At 40.2% G+C, this 26,125-nt stretch overlaps 1 protein-coding gene across 1 annotated transcript in view; it reads left to right on the forward strand.

Moving 5' to 3' along the window:
• Positions 1 to 6,242: 6,242 nt before the first annotated feature.
• Positions 6,243 to 26,125, forward strand: part of DNAJC3 (DnaJ (Hsp40) homolog, subfamily C, member 3) — a 107,032-nt gene continuing 87,149 nt past the window's right edge. The window contains exon 1 of the mRNA XM_011933801.1: positions 6,243 to 6,715. Within this exon, the coding sequence (XP_011789191.1) occupies positions 6,634 to 6,715 (82 nt within the window). The 5' untranslated portion in view covers positions 6,243 to 6,633. The remainder of the gene's footprint in view (positions 6,716 to 26,125) is intronic.

A 26,125-nucleotide genomic window follows, 5' to 3' on the forward strand; every position in this document is an offset into this window, starting at 1 on the left:
TCCAGCTGGTCCCTCCATTCGGGGTCCCTGACTTCCCACAACACTACTTGTAGCTGGGGGAGGGGTGACACAAGTACCCCTGTGGCCACTATCACTGGGACTGTGGATGGTCAGACCTAAAGCCAGCACAGCTATGGGTTATGCCGAAGGCCCACTGTAACCACTACCTGCTACTACCTATGTTAGCTGAAGGTCCTAGGGCAATTAGCAGACAGTGAAGCCAGCTAGTTTTCTGTCTTTCTCTTCAGGATGACAAGTTCCCCAGAGCCCTGGGTGGGTTCAGAGATGCTGTTTGGGAGTCAGCAGCTGTAACTCCAGAACCTGGAGTCAGAAACCTTAGAAATCTACCTGGTGCTCTATTCTACTGAGGGTAAGCTAGCACTGAAACCATAAGATGAAGTCCTTTCTAGTCTTCTCTCCCCTTTCACCAGGCAGAGGAGTCTCCCCCCATGTCCATCAATACAAGCCACTGGGAGTATTGCCATGATTCTGCTGATGTTGACTTAAGACCTAAGGGCTTTGTAGTCAGCTTGTGGTCAATGCTGCCATGACTGGAACTCACCTTTTGGGGCAGTGGGCTCCTCTTTGGCCCAGGGCCAGAAATGCCATCCAAGAGCCCACTTGGTTCACTTCCCCACTGTAGCTGAGCTGGCACCTCAGCTATAAGAAAGTCTCCTTTATTCTTTCCTCTCCTTTTCTCAAACAGATGGAGTCTTTCCTCATAGCCACCCATAGCTGTGAATATGCTGCATCATGCCTGTAGCCAGTATACCTCAGTCTCACCCAAGGCCCACAGCATGTATCACCTGGTTACTGCTGCTGATTATTCAGGACCCAAGGGCCCTTTAATCAGCAGGTGATGAATCCTTCCAGGACTGGGTACTTCCCTTCAAGATAGTGGGTTCCCCTCTGGCCCAGGGTATGTCTAGATATGTTGTTGTCTGGGAGCTAGGGCCTGGAATGGGGGCCTCACGACCCTGCCCAGTGCCCTATCCTATTGTGGCTGAGCTGGTATCCAAGTTGCAAAACAAGTCTTTTTTCTTCCCTCTCCTTTCCTCAAGTGGAAGGTGCGTGTGGTGATGTCTATTCTGGAGCTGCTAGCCATACTGCCTGAAGTTGGGGGAGGGGTGATACAAGCACACTGCCTTGGCCACCCTGGCTAGTGTCTCACTAGGTCACATGGCCCCCAAGTCCATTGGCTCTAAGCCCAGCACAGCATGAGGACTTGCCTAGGAGGTGCAGTGCTTGTGGCCTAGGTTACCTTTCAAGTTTATTTGAAACCTTAGAGCTCTTTAGCCCATGGTGGTGAGGTTTGCCAAAACTCAAGTTCTGACTGCTGGAATGGACGATTCCCCTCTGGCTAAAGTTGATCTAAATGCTCCCAGCACTAAATTCCAATGCAAAGGCCCATAATTACTGTCCTTTCCTCTTGCACAAATGTACAAATTCTCTCTCAGTGCCACACAGTCACTACCAGGGGATAGGGGAGGGGTGATGTTGGTAATTCAAGACTGCCTTTCCTACTCTCTTCAACGCCTCTGTCAGCAACATGTAGTTAAAACCAGGTACTGTGATTGCTTGCCTGACTTTTGGTTCTTATGAAGGTGCTTTTTCTGTGTAAATAGTTGTCAAAGTTGGTGTTCCTGTGGGGATGAAGATCGGTGGAGGCTTCTATTTGGCTATCTTGCTCTGTCTTCCTCATGTTATTTTCAAAATCCATTTTGATTATCTGTCGTTTAATTATTGTGTTTATAACATTTATATTTAATACAATTGTGTTTATATGTTTCGATTTAGATGTGAGAATCTGCAAAATAATAAGTCCTTATATTTGTGTTATTACAAAAATTTTATAAGATCAAACCTCTTTAAAGACATGTCATTATGTCACTTAATTTAGAAATTAAGAAATCTTAAATTTTGAGGAGTTTACCCATTATATATAAAATATAATATTGTACTTGGTTAATTTCTTATAAAATCAGAAAATATATAGCTGCCTTTAAATTAGTATTAACACATTCCAGTGATCAAAGATTCATCTATTTGTCAGAAACAGTACATGAACCTTTTAAAATATAATTTTTACACTTTGTAGTCCAGAATTGTAATGTTAAAGACTCTTTAAATCATACTTCAAAACTTTTGGCTCATAATTAACATAAGCTATTATTTAAATGAACTCACATTTTAAAAATAAAAAATACAGTGAACAGCATTTTTCTTTTATTTTGCTAGATTGTTTGGACTAGAATATAATTAGAATGTGTATGTAACAACAGATATTTGAAAAAATCAAATAACCTACAATTTCCAAAGTGAGAGAAAAAGAGAAGAACATCAAAAAGAGGAGAAAAGAGCTGGCTTAGGCAACTATTATCTCTGTAAAGGGCTAATTCTCTTTCTTTTGCAAGGAGAGGAAATAAAATTTGATGCAGAAAAACTCATTTGGACACAAATACACAAGAGTCACCACAGTTGATTTAAAAATACTCAGGCCCTCCACAATATTTTAAATAAACTTCTATTGTTGAAATAATTTTCGAGTAAGAGCATAAGGATAGTACAGGGAGGTCCCAAATACCCTTTACTTATTTTTCCCTATTGTTAGCATCTTGCATAACCGTGGTACATTTGTCAAAACTAAGAAAGTAATCATGGTACATTACTATTAAACTGCAGACTATTCATATTTCAGTTTTTCCACTAATGTCTATTTTCTATTCCAGGATCCAGTTTAATACAGCACATTGCATTCAGTCAGCAGTTAAGTTTTCTTAGTTTCCTCTGGTCTGTTACAGTACTTCAATCTTTCCTTGTTTCCCATGACATTGATAGTTTTGAGGAATACTGATCAGGTGTTTTATAGAATGTCCTTTAATTTTAGTTTGATTTTTTCATGTTTAGACTAGATTGGATTATAGGTTTTGCAAATACTACACACGTGAATTGCCCTTCTCATCACAGTATATTGGGAGCATATGGTATCAACATGACTTGATGATATTAACTTTGACCACCTGGCCAAGATAGTGTTTCCAGGTTTCTCTACTATGAAGTTACTCTCCTCCTCCCTTTCTATACTCTGTTCTTTGGAAGTTTTAGTCACTAAGTCCAGCCCACACTCAAGGAAGGTGGGAAAATGAGCTCCACCTGGTGAAGGGGGCAGTATTGTGTTAAGCTGAATAATGGTCCCCCAAATATATCTACATTCTAATCTCCTGTCATTGTTCTATAGCAAAAGGCAGTTTTTGCAGATGTGATTAAATTGAGGAACTTGAGTAGGAAGAATATCCTGGATTATCTCAGTGGGCCCAATATAATTAATTATAAGGATCCTTATAAGACAGAGGCAAGAAGGTCAAAAATGACAGAAGGTGATGTGAATACAGAAGCGGAGATTATAGTCATGTGGCCAGAAGCCAGGAAACAACATAAAAGAGGGTGGAAAGCAGAGAAGACAAGATGTGATTTAAAGGCCAAATTTTATATGAAAGCACCAAAATTTGATTGGAATCCCAAAATCCTTGAAAATAAACCATAAATTTGACATATGAGTGTCATATTTTATTCCTCAGATTGGCAAAAACTGAAAATCAATTATATCTAGTGATGGTGAGTAGGCAGGAACATAAACAGCTGATAGGAATAGAAATTACTTCTTTAGGGAAAAATAATCTGACAATACATCTTAAAAGTTTAAACACATTCTTTGACTAAGCAATTTCAATTTTAAAAATCTTTTTTTTTTTTTTTTGATAAAGTCTCACTCTGTTTCTCAGTCTGGAGTGCAGTGACATGATCTTAGCTCACTGCAACCTTAAATTCCTGGGTTGAAGCAATCCTCTGCCTCAGTCTCAGTAGTTAGGGCAACAGGCATGAGCCATGACACCTGGCTAGTTTTAAATATTTTTGTAGAGACAGGATCTTGCTGTGTTGGTCAGGCTGGTCGTGAACTCCTGGCCTCAAATAATCCTCCCATCTTGGCTTCCCAAAGCGCTAGGATTATGGGTGTGAGCCACTGTGCCCAGTCTAGAATTGTTTCTTAGAAATAAAAGCACAAGTTTGTAAAAATAAATGTGGAAGGATGTATATGGTGGCATTAACTTAATGCTTTGTTTTTTTTAATTTGGCACCAAAAGGTGCTTATAAGTGCTCTACTTGTTTCTGAACATTTATTTCTCTTCATATTTAATTCCTAAGCAAATCTTATCCCCTTTATCTCCAAAACATGTTCTAGATCTGTTCACTCCTCTCTACCAACATTGTTTTTCCTAGTCAATAAACATAGATCAACCTAATAAAAATTGTGTAATACTCTTAATTTTGGATATATCATAAATATGCTACAATTTAAAAAAATATTTTACTATAATTAACAAATAGTATGAATTACAGTAGAGATTTAATGTTTAATTTCAAAAAGATTCCACATATTCTGACAAATGTAAACATATTTACAGTAACTTTTCTTACAATCACTGGATTACTTTGGTTTTTGGTTTTATTGGCAAGAGTGATTCGTGAAAACTATGACTAGATGAACATTGGAGGAAACATTCCCAAGCATTATACACATAATTTTAGTTTTGCACATTTTTTTCTGTCTAATGTTACCTTCTTTGTTATAAAATTATCTTTTTTTCAAGGAATGCTTCGTAAAGCTTAGTTCTAATATTACAGAATTCATAGTTATGTAATTAATCTCAAAATCACTAACCATTGAAGACCCTTGCTACTTTTGCTTCCTATAACACGAAGTCTATCATCTCCTTGATAATTTCTAATTTCCATCCTTAGAACTTCTTCAGCTCTGCTTTTTCCTTAAGACCAGGGTCATAGGCAGCACACTGGTGATAACTCACAGTCTAGACATATTGCATTTTGTTTACAATTTTGTGTAAATAGTTGTTATTTTCTATGTTCAGCATCTTGCTGGCTGCCTTGGGTACAGCATCTCAATTGAATGTCTTCACCTGCATATTTGTGGACATTGAAATCATCTACCATTTTTCAGAGACACTACCTTGTGATATAAAAAAACACAAGTCAAAAAAAAAATCGCAACGAATTTCTGAAGGAGCCTCTCTTCACTATTCCGCTGTTGTTAGAATAATGAGTAACACTGGTATAACATTCTACAATTTACAAGAACATTTATCTGCTTCATGAAAACTCAAAACAAACCTTTGAGACTACCTGGATCCTAACCACTTTACAGATGAAGATAACTTACATAAAAGTTATGGGGTTTCCTGGATCTGAATCCTTTACTCTTCACATTATTTTGCCTTCCCCAAAACTAATCAAGGACTCCGTTTTTTTTTTCTTTCTCGAAATCATTTCCTCCATATTAGTTTTCTTTGGAATAGACGACTTTTAAAAAAGTCCTCCTTAGTATATCTTCAGGGAATCACAAATTTACTCTGCTATTTATAATTCATGAGTTTCTCTAATGGTAGCAAGGCAGCAAATACAGGTGAAGTAATAAGTATGCACTTGATATTACTTAACACACATACCCCGTGTAAAAATACTGCTGGTGTACAGTGTGTGTGTTGGTGACTCCGGAGGAAGTGGCCGTGAACAGGCTTAATGCCGCATTGAGTAACTTCAACCTCATCTTGCTCAGGTTCGTATCTCTCTTCAATTTCTCATGGTAAGCGCAAGATGCAGGATCCGTCCTCACAGTTTTTTGCTTACCAGTTGACGCTGGCTGCATTCAGGAACGCCTCGCTCTCTTAAGCCACCGTGCCTTCCTGGTCTTTTCTTCACCGGGTTTTCCACAATCGCTCTTTTTCCTGGGCACGCTGGTTTGCTGAAAGTCGGGGTGGCGGGGCCCAAGTTTCCAGGCCAATTACCTACCTGCCTTAAAGCAATTACGCACTTCTCTCTGGTTGTCCCTGAAATGGTCTAATCATCAGACCGCCCTAATGAACGCCCAGCTTCTCCTGATCGTTTCTTGCTTATGGCTCAGTTCAGACAGTATTTGTTCCGGGACTCTCAGCGGGAGGCGGTGTTTACCGGCTCACTTGAGACCTCAATTCCAGGCGCTCTGCAGTTGCCCTCAGACGCCCTGGGACCGTGTTTGGCCTTCCCATTCGGACGCTGCGGCTGCGCTTTCCTCTCCTAACATCACGCTGGCGAACCTCGGAAGGATCAAATTGTCCCACTCGCCAACCTAGCGCGCCGGACCCGGCCCAAAAGGGCCTTTGCAGCCTGCGCATGCGGACTCGGCGACCGCCACAGACTCCCCGTCTGCTTCCCTCCGAGCGGCCGCGGCGGTTTGGAGCTTGCTGACAGCTCTGCGACCGGCAGACGCAGCCTCGTCTCGAGCTTCCACGTTATCCTATCAGAGACGGGGCGGGGCGGCGGCCTCCGCAGCCTATCAGCGCGAACCACGACCCCGGCGAGCCCGGGAGGAAAGCCGCCAGAAAGAAGGCGATTGGACAGCGGCGGCGCTCCGGGGCGTAGCGTCGCCCGGGCCCCGCCCACCGCTGCCTTCCTCTGCTGGGCTCCAGAGCCACTGAGGCCTGAACGAGAGCCGACCGGGGCGGGCGCAACTGCTGCCAGAGCGCGGGCGCGTGCTGGTGGGCCACACTCTTCCTTCTCTTCACCTGCGAGCCCTTGGACATGGTGGCCCCCGGCTCCGTGACCAGCCGGCTGGGCTCGGTGTTCCCCTTCCTGCTAGTCCTGGTGGATCTGCAGTATGAAGGTGAGTCCTGCCCTGCCCCGGCCGGGAAGTGGGCTCCCGGACCAGGCCCCCCGCGCTTTCCCGTCTGCGCCCGAGCGCGTGTCCCGGGGCGGCTCGGGAGGTGGGGTGAGCCCTGGGGGAGCCCGCGGCCTGGCTTGAGCCTGAGCCCGCGCCCGGTTCCGGGTTTGCCTGGGGACGAGTCGAGGGGACCGGAGGCCGCGGGGACGGGACAGCGGGTTTGGACTAAGGAAAGGGGCCGCAGGAGTCGGAGGAGGCGGGGTGCGCCCCGTGGCGGGGAGCGGGGGCACGGGGCTGCGACTTCAGGACGTCCTGGGACGCGAAGACTTGGGCAGCCTTCGGGTCCCGGCCTCGCTTGGGACCCTTGCTGGGCGCCTGGGGACACTGTCAGTCATTGGTGCTAGGAGGAGGCACTAAGGTGGCCAAAAGACTTCCTTCGCCCTGGAGTTCTTGGGTGGGGTAGGAGTGTCATGTCCGGCGGAGGGGACAGTGTTGACTATTTAAAAAGTGAGTAACCATCCCCATTAAGATGCACTGTCGTGTGGAGAAATTGTTAGTTTGGTGCAGTGAGGAGCCGCTGTTGGAATTCCACCTCCCGGACGGCCAGGCATTGAGTTTGTGGTTTTACAACTCCCAGCATGGTGTCATTCAACGTATAGCTGGCATTACTTTTCCAAGTTCGCTGTAAAAGGTTCCCTTAAAAAGATATGGGCGATTAAATTTCTCTTCAGTCCTGCAGACTGGAATGTTGGCTACTCCAGAATAGCGAAAATAGAGGACTGTCCTATCTTAGATGGCAGCGGGGAGGAGTAAGAATTAAAGCTGATAGTGCGGATTTAACGAATGCTTCTGGCGCGGTTACTGTGCGAAATATTCGAGTGTAATGACACATCACATGCACTGATCTATTTTCATCCCCGTAAAAAGGGCTAGTTGTCAAGGAGGTCAAATTAAACCTTTGAGTATTCCGTTCAAAGGGAGCGAGGAACTAAAAGTTGGGAATTGTTTATAGTGAATTCTTCTGAAAGTTCTCAACCTTTTTCTTTTCTTTTTTTTTTGAAGTAGTACTCCCCAGTTTTTAGGTCTCACCCACAGCAATGGGCTTTTGCTTTTGCTTCCCCCCGTAACCATATTTTTTGAACCCCAAATCAGAACACATAGTGTGGCAACACTGGGACAAAGAATTTGACAGTGAGGCTGCCCCCAGAAAATCTAGGGGATTGGATTGTACCACTCTAATATGGGTCATATAATATATGTTCTTTTGCATTTTCAAAAGCTTCATTCCTCCTGCCCCCGCACCTCCCACCCGTCATCTCTATTATTTATCTCCAGTTATCATTTATGATTTATTTTGGACACTTAAGAGAAAGTTGCGTATGTGCTGTTTAATGGTGTTTGTTTTTTTTTTTTAAGTTACAGAGGTGCACAATTTTGAATGATTGCTTTTCCCACTACTTTGTGAACCATCTTTTTAGAATTGCTGTTCTGTATATGAGTCTGTAAGGACTCTTAACTCTTCATTTCCCTCCTGTGGTATTTTCCATAAGAAAACCTCATTAGAGAGCTTTTCTGTGTAGGAGGCACTGGTGACATTTTTCAGAGGAGTGCCAGAGGGTCTTCTTTAGGACTATTGTCTTTGTAAAGTAGCAGGGACTTGGTACAGGTAACAGAAAAGAAAGGAAAAAAAGGAGCCTTTCTGTAAGCTGTCTCTTATTTATGAAAGCGTGTGGTATTATTCCTGCTTTACAGACCAGGGAACTGAGGCTCCAAAGGTTTTACTAACGTTCACTTTGTGTGCACGCTGGAGACAAAAGTTAAGTAGTTGACAACATCATGTGTGTCCAAGTGATGGCAGCTGAGAAAAAAAACCCAGCACTTTTTTGTAATTAACAAGAAGGTTATTTCCTGGGAGGTTTAATACAATGGTTCTCAAACTTGAGTGTGCATCAGAATCGCACATGGAGGGGTTTTAAAACAGAGCGCTGTACCCCACTTACAGAGCTTGATTCATTAGATCTTGATGGTACCTGAAATTTTGCTTTTCTATAAAGACCCCGGATGACCACACCTGAGTTACTGGTGTAATAAATTATATAGAGGAGTTAAATTAGGTGTCTGCTATGTATTTGACACTGGATTTGGTGATGGGGATATAAAGGTAAGAACTCTGTCTTGAATTAGCAAACTGTTAGCCCCTGTTTTTCCAAATAAATTCCGTCTGGATTCACTAATCTCATAGTTCTCTGGGAGGCAAATGGTGCTACTGCTAGGCCTGAGGCTTAATAAAATTGTGTTGCATTAAGGATTTTTGTTAAATAGGTAGATTTTAGCTGCTCTTGTCACACAAAAAGTAATTATGTGAGATGATAGATATATTAATCTGCTTCACTATTGTAACCATTTTATCTGTGTATATCTCATAATACTATGTTGTAAACATCGAATGTATACAATACAATTCACTTTTAAAAAAAGAAATGAAGGAGAATGGTTATGAGAGAAGTGAATGTGGAACTAAGAGTGGCACAGGATGGAGAAGAGATGACCTAGTTTTTTTCTGATTTTGAAATATTTGTCTGTTTTCTTCTAGATTTTTCTGTTAGTTGTCATCCAGAGACAGAAAGTATATATCATGAACTGAAAATTTGAGTCTTTTAGCACCCGCCCTTCTCAAAGGCCTTTGAAAGAGTGAAGTCAGAAGCACTAGATGAAACCGAATTTTTGGAATAGAAAGAAAACTTTAGTAGTATCTGCTTTAGTATTCTCATATTACAGATAAGGAAGTTATTTCATTTCTTTGCTAATGGTTTGTCCTGTTGGTGACTTGAGTAGCAACACAGCCTGGGAACCAAACCTTTTTTCTGTTATCATAGTTTTATATCTTTTTCGTCCTTAACATGCTGTCTGGACTCAATTTTTCTTTATTTCACTGAGCTGATTAAACCATATATTTTGGCCATAGGGAAAAGAATAGTTAAAAATATACAGTTGAAAATCTATATGTATAAAATATTGTGATAATTTTTATTTGAACCTAACCTATTAGAGGTATGTTTTGTCTTTTCTAGGATTTTCTTGACATTATCTAAATAGGGAAAGAATAAAGTAGCAAAAATGAGAGACTTTAAGTAATTTATATAAATTAAGTATCATAAAAGGTGGTCACATATTTTCTAGAATTATTTTAAATTCTTCAATAAGATAGGCTGTAGGTAGCAGTGGTATCAAAGTTCCAGGTCTCTTGACTAGTTAGTATTTGCTGAGAGACTGCCTGGAAATGCAGTGGTTTTCATTCTGTGGGGCAGGGGCCATTGTTCTGGGAGGGAATGCACTGTATTAATTAGGTTTTATTTTTCCGTATGAAGTTAATTGTTGTTAAGTTTAATTTCTACTGCTGTGGTCTGTTTTGATTAATGTCCTACAGTTAATCTTTGTTTGTATGGAAATATCATGGGAACCCATTCACCTGCTCTTCAGATCTCAAACATTTCAACCATAGATTTATTTTTCTTTCCATATCTTTAGAAAGCTACTTAAAAAAATTAAATCTGATGAGTTTGTATCATTTGGAGTTCTGGAATATGGAGAAGATTCATTTAATCAGTCAGCAAAGGCTTTTACTAACTATATTACTCTTTGGTGAGATATATATACATAGCATAAAACTCATGGTTTTTGCTCTTGAGTTTACAGACCACTTGGGGTTTAAGACATGCATTTGTGAAGCATTCATGTCCTCTTTTTCTCCTTTCTCACTTTAGAGTGAGTGGTCCATTATTGTAGTTAGTGCACTGCAAATGCCCATTTATTTTCTGGCCCCTGTAATCTTCTGTTTTACTCACCTGCCAAAACCCAACACTGGTTAAATTCAACTTGGCCAACTCTTTTTATACCTTATAGGTAAACACGGGTGGAGGAAAATGAAGACAACTTGGCTGATTAGTCTTATTTATCTTTATTTTTATTTTCAACTTTTTTTTTTGAGACAAGATCTTGCCCTGTCACCCAGGCTGAAATGCAGTGGCATGATCCTAGGTCAATATAGGCTTGACCTCCTGGGCTCAAGCAGTCCTCCCACCTCAGCCTCCTGAATAGCTGGGACCACAGGTGTGCACCACCACATCCCCTACTAAGTTTTTAAAATTTTTTGTAGGGACAGGGTCTTCTATGTTTGCCCACGCTGGTCTTGAACTCCTCGGCTCAAGCAGTCCTCATGCCTTGGCCTCCCAAAGTGTTGAGATTACAGGCGCGAGCCTGTGCGCCTGGCCCTGATTAGTCTCATTTTAAAGAAACAATCTCAGTTGCAAATGCACATTAAATACTGCTAACACACTTACAATTCTTCACTATGTCTATTCTTGAAAATCAGTATTTCAAACATTTTCCTCCCTCCTTAAGCCTCTAATTTAAACTCTCCTTTCCTCTCTCCCCTAACTCATTCTTTTAGACCTTGTCTTTATTGAGAAAATGAAAGCCATCACAAGGCAAGTTCTTCTTTCTACCTCAAAATTCAGTAGCTTATCTACATTTGTACCTATTCTGCTACTTTTTCTCGTATTAAATAACATACATTAGAGGTCTCTATTCCCAGATAAATCTAATCTGTGTAATTACACCCTCGATTCCATTTCTTGTCGCCTTCTGAAAATGTTGCTCCTACAATTGTATCTTTGCGCTGCTATAAGAAAATACCACAGACTGAGTAATTTATAAAAAGATTTCTATCTGAATTTTGGAGGGAACGTTCGAACAGTAGTAGATGCTGAACTTCCTGCTCTTTCTTTGGCTAGATTCCACTGTCTTCTGTGTTTCTGCTACAAGACTTCTTTTAGACTCTCCCCCACCTTGCTAGAGTCTTGGCTTAGCCTTCTGTTCTTTTTTAAAAAAGAATCTTAGGGCTTTCCTCATTCCTCACATTCTAAGTGTTCCAACCTGAATAACCATCTCTATCTCTGGGATTGCTATCTGGTCTGGGTCTGCCACCGCCTTTGCTTGAACTTTAGTATCTTTGACTATGAGTTCTTGCCTCCTTTAGTCTGGTTTTTCCAGTCTTGATTGTAACTCACATCATACCTTTAACCCCCCACCTTTAAGTTTAAAAAAATCCTTATTTTCTGCTCTCCAAAATATAAGGTATTCTAATACTAATTTCAGTGAAAGACATAGTTGACTACCTTTTTCCCTGCCCTTGCTGCTTATTTTGCTGACTTAGGATCACTGCTTGTCTAAGGAGAAACCCATTGTCTGATGCTGATTAGGAAATGGTATGATGTTTGGTTGTCTTACCTCTCTGAAAATAATTTTTACAGACCATGTGGCAAAGGAATAAAAATTACCTGTGGCTCAAAAGAGAGTTGATTGCAAAAACAGCCAATAATTTGCAAATAATTTGATTTTTCAGATATATGTCTTTATGAATCATTGATCATATGTTTGACTTGATAATTGTTATATATTTTAGATTTTATTCTGATGAATTATAATACATTTAAATAAAAAGACAAATAGTTAAATTCACTCAACAAATATTGCATACACACTATGTGTGGGATACTGAATTAGGTGATACAAAGAAGAAAAGATAGCTCCTCCTCTCAAACTTCTTTTGATGAGTTTTGTGGGGTTGGGACTTCGAGAAGCAGGCAAATTGTGAAAAGCAGTGTATAGAGACTGACATTGCAAAGTGAAGTCATGTACCTGTGAGTGTGGAAATGCAAAATATAATAGGAAGATTGAAGGAGCTTTTTTTCCCTCTCTCAAAACAATACAGTGTGAGGGATGGTTTCACAAAGGAGCCAGCATTTGAGGGCAGAATCTTTTTTTTTTGTTTAACTTTATTTTATTTTAGATTCAAGATATACATGTGCAGGTTACATGGGTAAATTGTGTAATGGTGGAGTGATGTGGTTTAGATCTGTGCCCCACCCAAATCTCATGTTCAGTTGTAATCCCCAGTGTTGGATCTGGGGCCTGATGGGAAGTGATTGGATCATGGGCTTGGTTTCTAATGGTTTAGCACCATCCCCTGGAGCTGTTATTGTGATAGAATTCTCACAGGATCTGGTTGTTTAAAAGTGTGTAGTGTCTCCCTCCGCCTCTTCCTCTGGCTCTGGCCATGTGAAGATGTGCCTACTTCTCCTTTACCTTCTGCCATGATCATAAGTTTCCTGAGGCTTCCTCAGCCATGCTTCATGTAAAACCTATAGAAACGTCAGCCAATTAAACCTCTTTTCTTTATAAATTACCCAGTTCTGGCCACGCCTGTAATCCCAGCACTTTCGGAGGCCGAGGCGGGTAGATCATGAGGTCAGGAGTTCAAGATCAACCTGGCCAAGATGGTGAAACCCCATCTCTACCAAAACTACAAAAAAAAAAAAAAAAAAGATTAGCCAGGTGTGATGGTGGGCACCTGTAATCCCAGCTACTCTGGAGGCTGAGGCAGATAATTGCTTAAACCCAGGAGGCAGAGGATGCAGTGAGCCAAGATTGTGCCACTACACTTGAGCCTGAATGACAGAACGAAACTCCATCTCAAAAAAAAAAAAAAAGAAAATTACCCAGTTCCAGGTATTTCTTCATAGCAATGTGAGATTGGACTAATACAGAAAATTGGTGGTACTGGGAGTGGGGCATTGCTATAGAGATACCTGAAAATGTAGAAGGAAGCAACTTTGGAATGGGCTAATGGGCAGAGATTGGGACAGTTTGGAGGACTCAGAAGAAGACAGGAAGAGGAGGGAAAGTTTGAAACTATCTAGAGACTTGCTGAATGGTTGTGACCAAAATGCTGATAGTGATATAGACAGTGAAGTCCAGGCTGAGCAGGGCTCAGAATGACTGTAGATGAGTAACTTATTGGGAACTGGAGTAAAGGCCACTCTTGCTATGCTTTAGCAAAGAGACTGGTGGCATTGTACCCCTGGTCTATGGATCTGTGGAACTTTGGACTTGAGAGAGATGATTTAGGGTATCTGGTGGAAGAAATTTCTAAGCAGCAGAGTGTTCAAGATGTTACTTGACTGCCTCTTGCAGCCAGTGCTCATATTCATGAGCAAAGAAATGATGTAAAATTTGAATTTATATTTAAAAGGGAAACAGAGCATAAGAGTTGGAAAATTTTCAGCCTGACCATGTGGTAGAAAAGAAAAACCCATTTTCAGGGGAGTAATTCAAGCAAACTGCATAAATTTGTTTAAGTAAAGAGGAGCCAAGTGCTGATAGCCAAGACAATGGGAAAAGGGCTCCAAGGCATCTCAGCGACCTTTAAGTCAGCTCCTTTCGTCATAGGCCCAGAAACCTAGCTTTCCTGGGTGATTCTCAGGACCCTGCCACCCTGCGCAGCCTTAGGACACTGCTGCCTGCATCCTAGCTACTCCAGCTCCAGCCATGGCTGAAAGGGGCCCAGATATAGCTCAGGCCTTCAGAGGGTGCCAGCCCAAACCCTTGGCAGATTCCACATGGTGTTAAGCCTGCAGGTGCTGAATGCAAGAGTTGAGGCTTGGGAGCCTCAGCCTAGATTTCAGATGTATGGAACAGCCTGAATGTTCAGGCAGAAGGCTGCTGCAGGGGCAGAGCCCTCATGGAAAAATCTCTACTAGGGCATTGCAGAGGGGCAATGTGGGTTGGAGCCCCCACACAGAGTCTCCACTGGGGCATTGCCTAGTGGAGCTGTGAGAATGACCACCATCTTTCAGACCCCAGAATGGTAGATCCACCAACAGCTTGCACCATGCAACTGGAAAAGCTGCAGCCACTCAACACCAGCCCTTGACAGCAGCTGCGCAGGCTGAGCCCTGCAAAGTCACAGGAGTGGCACTGCCCAAGGCCTTGGGAGATCACCCCTTGTTGCAGTATGCCCTGGATGTGAGACATGGAGTCAAAGGAGATTATTTTTGAGCTTTAAGATTTAATAACTGCCCTGCTGGGTTTTAGCACGTACATGGGGCCCGTAGCCTTTTTCTTTTAGCTGATTTTACCCTTTTGGAAAGGGACTATTTACCCAATGCCTATAGTCCCACTGTATCTTGGATGTAATTAACTTGTTTTTGATTTTATAGGCTCACAGGTGGAAGGGACTTGGCTTGTCCCAGCTGAGACTTTGGACTTTTGAGTTAACGCTGGAATGAGTTAAGACTTTGAGGGCTGTTGAGAAGGGATCATTATATTCTGCAATGTGAGAACATGAGATTTTGGAGGGGCTGGGGCAGAGTGATATAGTCTGGATCTGTGCCCCACCCTCATCTTATGTTGAATTGTAATCCCTAATGTTGGAGATGGGGCCTGGTGGTAGGTGTTTGGATCATGGGGGTAGTTTCTAATGGTTTAGCTCTATCTCCCTATTGCTCTTCTCATAATAGAGTTCTCATGATATCTAGTTATTTAAAAGTATGTAGCACTTTCCCTCTGTCTCTTTTCCTCCTGCTCTGGCATGTGAAGAGGTGCCTGCTTCTCCTTCCTCTATGATTGTCAGTGTCCTGAGGCCTCCCCAGCCATGGTTCCCATACAGCCTGCAGAGCAGTGAGCCAATTAACCTTCTTTCCTTTATAAATTATCCAGTGTCAGGTATTTCTTTATAGCAATGTGAGAATGGACTACATGGGGTGTGGGCTTCTAGTGTACCTATTACCCTAGTAATGAACATTGTATGCAGTGGGTAATTTTTTAACCCTCTTCCATCTTCTATTCCATCTTCTCTTTTGGAATCCCTAGTAACTTATTTACATCTTTATGTCCATGTGTACCCATTGTTTAGATCCCACTTGTAATTGTGAACACATGGTATTTCATTTTCTGTTTCTGAGTTATTTCACTTAGACTGATGGCCTCCAATTCCATCCATGTTGCTGCAAAGGACATCATTTTCTTTTTTATGGTTACGTAGTATTCCATGTTGTCCATATGCCACATTTTCTTTATTCAGTCAACCGTCGATGGACACTTAGGTTGATTCCATTGACTTTGCCATTGTGAATAGTGTTGCAATAAACATATGAATGCAGGTGCCTTTTCTTTAATATAAGGATTTGGTTTCCTTTGGGGAGATACCCAGTAGTGGGATTGTTGGGTCAAATGGTAGTTCTGTTTTTTTTTGTTTTTGTTTTTGTTTTTAGAAATCTCCACATTGTTTTCCATAGTGGTTGAACTAATTTACATTGCTGCCACCCGTATATAAGTGTTAAAATTTCTTCACCTCCGTACCAACATCTATTATTTTTTTAAAACTTTTTAGTAATAACCACCCAGACTAGTGTAAGATGATTGATATTTCATTGTGGTTTTAATTTGCAGTTCTCTCATAATTAGTGATGTTGAACATTTTTTTCATGTTTGTTGGCTGCTTGTATGTCTTCTTTTGAGAAATGTCTCTTAATGTCCTTTGCCCACTTTTCTTTGAGACAGAGTCTTGCTCTGTCGCCCAGGCTGGAGTACAGTGGCGTGATCTCGGCTCACTGCAAGCTCTGCCTCCCAGGTTCACACCATTCTCCTGCCTCAGCCTCCCGAGCAGCTGGGACTACAGGCGCCCACTACCATGCCTGGCTGATTTTTTGTATTTTTAGTTGAGACAGGGTTTCACTGTGCTAGCCAGGATGGTCTTGATCTCCCGACCTCGTGAACGGCTGCCTTGGCCTCCCAAAGTGCTGGGATTACAGGCATCAGCCACCGCGCCTGGCCCTTTGCCCACTTTTTTTTTTTGAGACGGAGTCTCGCTCTGTGGCCCAGGCTGGAGTGCAGTGGCCGGATCTCAGCTCACTGCAAGCTCTGCCTCCCGGGTTACACCGTTCTCCTGCCTCAGCCTCCTGAGTAGCTGGGACTACAGGCGCCCGCCACCTCGCCCGGCTAGTTTTTTGTATTTTTTAGTGGAGATGGGGTTTCACCGTGTTAGCCAGGATGGTCTTGATCTCCTGACCTCGTGATCCGCCCATCTCGGCCTCCCAAAGTGCTGGGATTACAGGCTTGAGCCACCGCGCCCGGCTGCCCACTTTTTAATGGGGTTGTTTGTTTTCTTCTTGTTGAGTTGTTTGAGTGTCTTTTAGATTCTGGATGTTAGTCCTTTGTCAGAGACATAATTTGCAAATGTTTTCTCTCATTCTGTAGTTTGTCTCTTTGCCCTGTTGATAATCTTTTGATGTGCAGAAGCTTTTTAGTTATGTCCCATTTGTTTATTTTTGGTTTTGTTGCATTTGTGTTTGGGGTCTTCATCATAAATTGTTTGCCTAGGCCAATGTCCAGAATGTTTAATCTATCTTGAGGTAGTTTTTGTATATGCTGGGAGATAGGGATCCAGTTTCTTCTGCATATGGCTAGCCAATTTTCCCAGCACCATTTATTGAATTAGGGTGTCATTTCCCTGTTGTTTATTTTTGTCACCTTTGTCAAAGATCAGTCAGTTGGATGTAGGTATGTGGTTTTATTTCTGGGTTCTCTATTGTAGTCCATTGTTCTGTGTGCCTATTTTTGTACCAGTACCATGCCATTTTAGTTACTACAGCTTTGTAGTATAATTTGAAGTCAAATAATATGATGCTTCTGGATTTGTTCTTTTTGGTTAGGATTACTTTGGCTATTCATGCTGTTTTTTGGTGCTGTATGAACTTTAGAATTGTTTTTCCTAATTCTCTGAAAAATGACGTTGGTGATTTGATAGGAATTGTGTTGAATCTACAGATTACTATGGGCAGTGTGGTTATTTTAATGATAGTCTCTAAATTCATGAGCATGGGATGTTTTTCTGTTTATGCCATATATGATTTGTTTCATAAGTGCTTTGTAGTTCTCATGGAGATCGTTCACCTCCTTGGTCAATGTATTCCTAGGTATTTTATTTTTTTTGCATATGGCTATCGTTAATGGGATTGAATTCTTGATGTGGTTTTCGGCTCAATGTTGTTGGTGTATAGAAATGCTACAGATTTTTATACAATGGTTTTGTATACTGAGACTTTACTGAAGTTGTTTATCAGGTCTTGGAGTCGTTTAGTAGAATCTTTAGGGTTTTCTAGGTAAAAAAATAATATTTGTGAAGAGACATAATTTGACCTTCTCTTCTCCCATATGAGTGTCTTTTATTTCTTTTTCTTGCCTGATAACTTTAGCCAGGACTTCCAGTACTGTGTTGAATTGGAATAGTAAGAGTGAACATCATTGTCCTGTTCCAGTTCTTAGGGTGAATGCTTTCAGCTTTTCCCCATTCAGTATATTGGCTGTGGGTTTGTCATATGTGGCCTTTATTATGTTGTGGTATGTTTCCTCTATGCCTAGTTAATCTAGTTAGCAGTCTATCAATTTTGCTCATGGATTTGAAGAATATAATATCGTTAAAATGACAACACTACCTAAAGCAATCCACATACCACCCAAAGCATACTGTCTTGGTTATTGTAGCCTTATAGTGTGAAGTTGGGTAATATAATGCCTCCAGCTTAGTTCTTTTTGCTAAGGATTGCTTTGGCTATTTAGATTGTTTTTTGGTTTTATACGAATTTTAGAATATTTTTAATTCTGTGAAAAATGACATTGGTAGTTTGGTAGGAATAGTGTTGAATCTGTAGATTGCTTTGGGCAGTATGGCCATTTTAATGATATTGATTCTTCCAACCCATGGGCATGGAATGTTTTCCCATTTGTTTGTGTCATGTATGACTACTTTGAGCAGTGTTTAATAGTTCTCCCTTTAGCAATGTTTCACCTCCTTGGTTAGCTGTATTCCTAGGTATGTTACTTTTTGTGTGTGGCTATTAAAAATGGGATTGTGTTATTGATTTGGTTCTCAGCTTGAATGTTGTCAGTATATATAAATGTTACTGCCGCTTGTACATTAATTTCGTATGCTGAAACTTTACTGAAGTTGCTTCTCAGTTCCAGAAGCCTTTTGGTGGAGTCTTTAGAGATTTTTAAGTGTAGAATCATATAATCACTGAAGAGAGGTATTTGACTCCTTTTCCTATTTAGATGCCTCTTATTTCTTTCTCTTGCCTGATTGCTCTGGTTAAGACTTCCAGTACCGTGGCAAATAGGAGTGGTGAGAATGGGCATCCTTGTCTTGTTCCAGTTTTCAAGGGAAATGCTTTCAGCTGCTGCCTGTTTAGTATGGTGTTAGCTGTGGGTTTGTTATAGATGACTTTTATTATTTTCAGGTATGCTTCTTCGATGTCTAGTTTCTTGAGGAATTTTTATACAGGGGTGTTGGATTTCATAGACTGCTTTTTCTACAGTTTTTTTTTTTTTGAGGCAGAGCCTTACACTGTCCCCCAGGCTGGAGTGCAGTGGCTCTATCTCGGCTCACTGCAACCTACGCCTCCCACTTCGGGTAATTCTTGTGCCTCAGCCTCCTGAGTAGCTGGGGTTACAGGTATGCACCACCATGCCTGGCTAATTTTTTGTAGAGACGGGGTTTTGCCATGTTGGCCGGGCTGGTCTTGAACTCCTGGCCTCAAGTGATCGTCCCGCCTCAGCCTCCCAAAGTGCTGGGATTACAGGTGTGAGCCACTGTGCTCACCCTTTCTGTATCTATTAAGATGATCATTTGGGTTTTGTTTTTAATTGTGTTTATGTGGTGGACCACATATGTTTGCATATTTTGAACCATGCTTGCATCCCAGAGACAACCAAAGCTCACTTGATTATGATGGGTTTGTGTGTGCGTGCTTGTGTGTGTGTGTGTGCTATTGGATTTAGTTTGCTAGTATTTTGTTGCATATATTTACTTCTATTTTCATGAGGGATATTGGTCTGTGGTTTCCTTTTTTCGGTTGTCTTGCCTCATTTCGGTATCAGGTTGATACTGGTTTCATAGAATGAGTTAGGGAGGAATCCTTCCTCCTGGAGTTTTTTTTTTGGAATGCTTTCAGTAAGATTGGTAACCAGCTCTTCTTCGTATGACTGGTAAAATTTGGCTGTAAATATGTCCTGGGCTTTTTGTTTTTTTTTTTTCCTGGAAGATTTTGTTAGGACTAATTTGATTTTATTGCTCATTATTGGTCTATTCAGGATTTCTATTTCTTCTTAGTTAAATCTTGGGAGGTTGTATGTTCCTGGGAATTTATCCATTTCCTGTAAGTTTTCTAGTTTGCTTAAAGATGTTCATAGTAGTCTCTGATGATCTTTTGTATTTCCGTGGTATCAGTTGTCACCTTTCTCATTTCTGGTTGTGCTTATTTGAATCTTCTCTCTTTTTTTCTCAGTGAGTCTAGCTAGTGGTCTATCAATTTTGTTTATCCTTTCAAAGAAGTTTTTGTTTTGTTGATGTTTTTAATTTTTTAATTTTTATTTTTTGGTCACCATCTCATTTAGTTCATTTCTGATCTTTTTATTTCTTTTCTCCCAGCTAGTTTTGGGTTTGTGTTGTTCTTATTTTTCTGGTTGCTTGAGGTGTGGCGTGTGGTTGTTCATTTGAGATCTTTCTGTCTTTTTGATGTAGGCATTTAATGCTGTAAACTTGCTTCTCAGCACAGCTTTTGTTGTATCCCAGAGGTTTTGGTATGCTATGTTTCTGTTTCATTTGTTTCAAAAATTATTTTGATTTCTGCTTTAATTTCATTGCTCGCCCAAAAGTAATTCAGGTGGTTTAGTTTTCATGTACTTGTGTTGTTTTCAGAGTTCCTTTTGGTATCGACTTCTAATTTTATTCCACTGTGGTTGAAGAAAATACTTTATATGACTTTGACTTTTTTTTGAGTTTATTGAAACTTTTCATGGCCAAGCATATGGTTGATTTTAAGAGTGTTCCACACACAGATGAGAAAAATGTATATTTTGCAGTTGTTGGATAGAGTGTTCTGTAAATGTCTACTAGGTCCGTTTGGTTTAGAGTTTAGTCTGAGTCTGGAGTTCCGTTGTTCACTTTCTGCCTTGATGGTCTGTCTTGTGTTGTCAGTGGGGGGTTGAAGTCTCATTATTATTGTGTGGCTGTTGATCTGTTTTCTTAGGTCTAGTAGGAGTAGTTTTATGAATCTTGGTGTTCCAGGGTTGAGTGTGTATATATTTAGCATAATTAAATCTCCTTGTTATACTGAACCTTTTATTATTATATAAATAATAATAACCCCAGGGCCCAACCCCAGTCTCAGCCCTACTCCGCTCTAGCACTATAGTTGTAGCAGGAGTTTTTCTGCTCATCTGCTTCTACCCCCTAATAGAAAATAGTGTATTAATCCAAACCTTTACACTATGTTTAGGGGCTATTACCACCTTATTTACAGCAATCTGTGTTCTAACACAACATGATATCAAAAAAAAACACTCTCCCCCTCAACTAGACCTTATAATATTCACAATTGGCATTAATCAACCACACCTAGCATTCCTACACATCTGCACCCATACCTTTTTTAAAGCTATATTATTTATGTGTTCAGAATCCATCATCCACAACCTCAACGATGAACAAGATATTTAAAAAGTAGGAGGACATTTAAGACCTTACCCTTACCTGTTCTTCCCTTATTATTGGCAGCCTAGCACTTACAGGTATGCCTTTCCTAATAGGCTTTTACTCTAAATACCTTGTTATCGAAACTATAAACATGTCATATATTAACACCTGAGCCTTTTCTATTACTCTTATTGCCACCTCCTTAGCAGCTGTCTGTAGTATCAGAATTATTTTCTTCGCTCTAATAGGACAACCCCACTTCACGACTCTAATTATTATTAACGAAAGTATTCCCTTCCTAACTAATTCAATTAAATACCTAATAATAGGCAGTATCTTCACTGGATTTCTCATCACCATTAGTGTTATCCCTACCTCTTCCCCCCAAACAACAGTACCACCTCTGTGTGTGTGTGTGTGTGTGTGCACGCTGTTGGATTTAGTTTGCTAGGATTTTGTTGCATATGTTTACTTCTATTTTCATCAGGGATATTGACCTGTGGTTTCCTTTTTTTGGTTGTCTTGCCTCAAGTTTTTTGGTTGTCTTGCCTGTAAGTTACACTTACAGCCCTAAGTGTAACTACCCTAGGGATTTTGCTAGTAGTGGAGCTCAGTCTTATAACTAATAATCTTAAGCTAAAATATCCATTACAGACATTCAACTTCTCCGATATGCTAGGATTTTACTCAACCACAGTCCATCGTACAACCCCTCGCTCAAGCCTACTTACAAGCCAAAATCTGGCTTCACTTCTACTAGACCTAGTTTGATTAGAAAAGTCCATACCAAAGATAATTTCACAGACCCACATTACAGCCTCCATTACCATATCCACTCAAAAAGGCCTAATTAAATTTTATTTCCGTTCCTTTTTTATCCCCTCCTTTCTAACTCTACTCTTAATTATCTAATCTATTACCCTAAGTAATTTCAATTACAACATAATCGCCAACAAACAATGCTCAACCAGCAACCACCACCAATCAACACCCATAATTATATAAAGCACCTGCACCCAGAGAATCCTCATGAATCAACCCTGGCCCCTCACCCTCAAAAATTATTCAACTTCCTACACTACTAAAATTAATTGTAATCACCGCTCCATCATATTCAACCATTCATCAAATCAACACCAATTCTATTAGTAACTCTAATAATAAAGTTCGTCAAATATCAATACTTGATCCTTGTGTCTCAGGGTATTCCTCAATAGCTATCGCTGCAGTATAACCAAAAACAACCGTCATCCCACCTAAATAAATTAAAAAGACTGTTAACCCTATAAAAGCCCTACCATAATTCAACACAATATCACAACCCACAGCACCACTAGTAATTAACCCTAAACCTCCATAAATAGGAGAAAGTTTTGAAGACAAACCTACAAATCCTATAACCAAAATAATACCCAATAAGAATAAAGCATATGTCATTCCCACGTGGCTTGTAACTATGACTAATGATATGAAAAATCATCGTTGTACTTCAACTGTAAGAACACTAATGATCAATGTATGTAAAATACACCCACTAATTAAAATTACAAGTTATTCGTTTATTGATCTCCCCACACCATCCAACATCTCTATGTGATGAAATTTTGGCTCACTTCTTGGCGCCTGCTTAATTCTCCAGACCATCACAGGATTATTTCTGGCCATACACTACACACTGGACACTTAACTGCTTTCTCTTCGGTTACCCGTATCAACCGAGATGTAAACCATGGCAGAATAGTCCACTATTTTCACGCTAACGGCGCTTCAGTATTCATCTACCTCTTCCTGCACGTTGGCCGAGGTTTATATTACAGGTCATTCATGCTCCTAGAAACCTAAACTATTGGTATTATCCTCCTACTCACAACTGTAGCAACAGCATTTATAGGCTATGTACTCCCATGAGGCCAAATATAATTCTGAGGCGCTATAGTAATTACAAATCTATTATCAGCCATTCCGTATATTGGAATGGACTTTGTTCAATGAATCTGAGGTGGGTTCTCAGTTGATAAAGCCACCCTTACATGACTTTTCACCTTGCATTTTATCCTACCCTTCATCATTATAGCCATAGCAATTCTCCACCTTTTATTCTTGCATGAAACAGGATCCAATAAACCTTCAGGAATTTCATTCGATTCCAACAAAATCACCTTCTACCCTTACTATACAACCAAAGATATCCTAGGTCTAATTTTTCTCCTCTTCCTTCTAATAACTCTAGTATTATTTTCACCTGACCTCCTGAGAGATCCAGACAATTACACTTTAGCCAACCCCCTCAGTATCCTACCCCACATTAAGCCAGAGTGATACTTTTTGTTCGCATACACAATCTAACGATCCATCCCTAATAAACTAGGAGGTGTACTGGCCCTTCTATTTTCTATTCTCATTCTAGCAGTTATTCTTGTACTACATACGTTCAAATAACAAAGCATAATATTCTGCCCACTAAGTCAATGCCTGTTCTGAATTTTAGTGGCCGACCTGCTTACACTCACATGAATCAGAGGATGGCCAGTCGAACATCCTTTTGTTACCATTGGACAGACAGCGTCTATCATGTAATTCCCCATTATCCTTGCCCTTATACCACTCACTGCCCTAATTTAAAATAAGCTACTTAAATGAAACTGCCCTTGTAGTATATAACTCAATACTCTGGTCTTGTAAACTAGAAATGGAGAGTCTGTCTCCAGGACAACTCGGAGAAAAAGCATTCCCACTTCACCATCAACACCCAAAGCTGAAGTTGTAATTAAACTATTCTCTGTATTCCTTTCGGCACACGTTTTAACTAATATGTCAGTATTGACTGCCAACAGTAATATATTAGTACTCCTATATACTTTGTGCATTACTGTTAATCCCCATGAATAATATATAATGTTATAAATGCTTGATTGTACATAGTACATACACACATAACCTTATATTAAAGATCCATTCCACATGTATATAAGTATGTACTAACAATCTGCTAATCAACTATCACACATTCAGACATTATACTCACATGATAAAACTTGATCCACATGAATATCGACCACTATTGGAAACCCTTGATATTACATAGTGCATACATTCATTCACTGACATAGTGCATTTCAGTCAAGATTAACCTCACCAACATGGATATCCCCTACCAAGCTTTGGTCTCTTAATCTACCAACCTCGGAGAAATCATCATCCCTCTTGGGCGTGTTACTGTCCTCGCTCTGGGCCCTTAACACTTGGGGGTGACTATACTGAAACTATACCTGGCATCTAGTTCTTACCTTAGGGCCATGAAACTAAGATCGCCCACACATTTCCCTTAAATAAGACATCTCGATGGACTAGTGAACTACCACCCTATTAACCAGTCACGGGAGTACTGTCATGCATTTGGTATTTTTAACTTTTGGAGATGCTATCACTTACCATTGTGGAAGGCTTCTTTGCCTTTTTTAAATTTTATTTTAAATTATTGTTGGTTTAAAGTCTGTTTTATCTGATATAAGAATGTTTGCTTCAGCTTGCTTTTTTTCCCATTTGCGTGATACATCTATTGTCACCCCTTTGAGTCTATAGGTGTCTTTAGTCATTAGGCAAGGCTCATGTAGGCTACAGATGGTTGTGTCTTTTTTTAATCCAGTCTGCCGCCGTATCTGTTAGATGGAGCATTTAGGCCATTTACCTGCAAGGTTAATACTGATATGTGAAAGTTTGTTCCTGTGTTGTTAGCTAGTTGCCTTGGAGTCACAATTGTATAATAGCTTTATAGGATCTGTGAGCTTTGTATTTACATGTGCTTTTATCATGGCAAATATCCTTTTGTTTCCACATTTAGAACTCTTTGCGCTTTTCTTATACGTCTAGTCTAGTAGTGATGAATTCCTTTAGTGTTTGCTTGTCTGTAAAAGACTTTGTTTCTCTTTCATTTATGAAGCTTAGTTTGGCAGGATATAAAGTTCTTGGTTAGAGTTTTTGTTTGTTTGTTTTTGGAGTCTAAAACGTGGCCCCAGACTCTTCTGGCATGTAAGGTAAAGCTGAGAATTTCACTCTTAATCTGATGGGATTCCCTTTGTAAATGATTTGACACTTATGTCTAACTGCTTGGTTATGTTCGTCTTGTATGGTATCTTCCAGGTGCTCTGTGAATTCCTGATATCTGGATGTCTACATCTCTAGCAATATCAGGGGATTTTTCCTGTTTTATTTCCTGAAATATGTTTTTTTAAATTTCTTTTTCTTCTTCTTCAGAATGCCTGTAAGTTGTAGGTTTGGTTGTTTTACATAATCCCGTATTTCTCAAAGGCTTTGTCTGATTTTAAAAATTCTTTTGAAATTTTAAAACAAATTCTTTTTTTTGTCTGACTGGGTAATTTAAAAAACCAGCCTTCAAGCTCTGAAATTTTTCCTCTTCTTGGTCCAGTTTATTGTTAAGCTTTGGACTGTTCTGACTTTTTTTTTGAAATTCCTTAAATGAATTTTTCACTTCCAGAAGTTTTTTTTTTTTTTTTTTAAGACATCTGTCTCTTCCTTCATTTCCTAGATTGCTTTTCTGGCTATTTTTGTGTTCTCTTGGATCTCATTGAGCTTCTTTACAATTCCCACTTTGAATTCTTTTCTCTCATTTCTGAATTTTCATTTTGGTTATAGTCCATTGCCAGAAAGCCAGTGCAATCTTTTTGGTGGTGTCACAACATTCAGATTTTTCGTGGTACCCAAATTCTTAATGCTGATTCTTTCTCATCTAGAGAAGCTGATACTTGTTGTTGTTTGAATTTACTTCATTTAGATGGATTTTTTTTTCTCTCTCCCCCAACCTGCCTTGTGCATATAGAGTATGCTCTACGGTAGAGTCTTTTGCTTTGCTTTTATACCCTTATGTATTTTTGTTGGCAGGTTTTATATTTGTTGTGCAATTCAACCTACAGGCCTGTAGGTGGTACTTACTGGTATGAGCCAGCAGCAGCAAAAGCAGACAGATGTGTACCTGATCTTTGTTTACACTTGAGATTCACTGTGTTGTTTCAGGTGATCAG

The sequence above is a fragment of the Colobus angolensis genome, unplaced genomic scaffold, assembly GCF_000951035.1.
Source record: "Colobus angolensis palliatus isolate OR3802 unplaced genomic scaffold, Cang.pa_1.0 Scaffold13, whole genome shotgun sequence".
Taxonomy (NCBI): Eukaryota; Metazoa; Chordata; class Mammalia; order Primates; family Cercopithecidae; genus Colobus; species Colobus angolensis.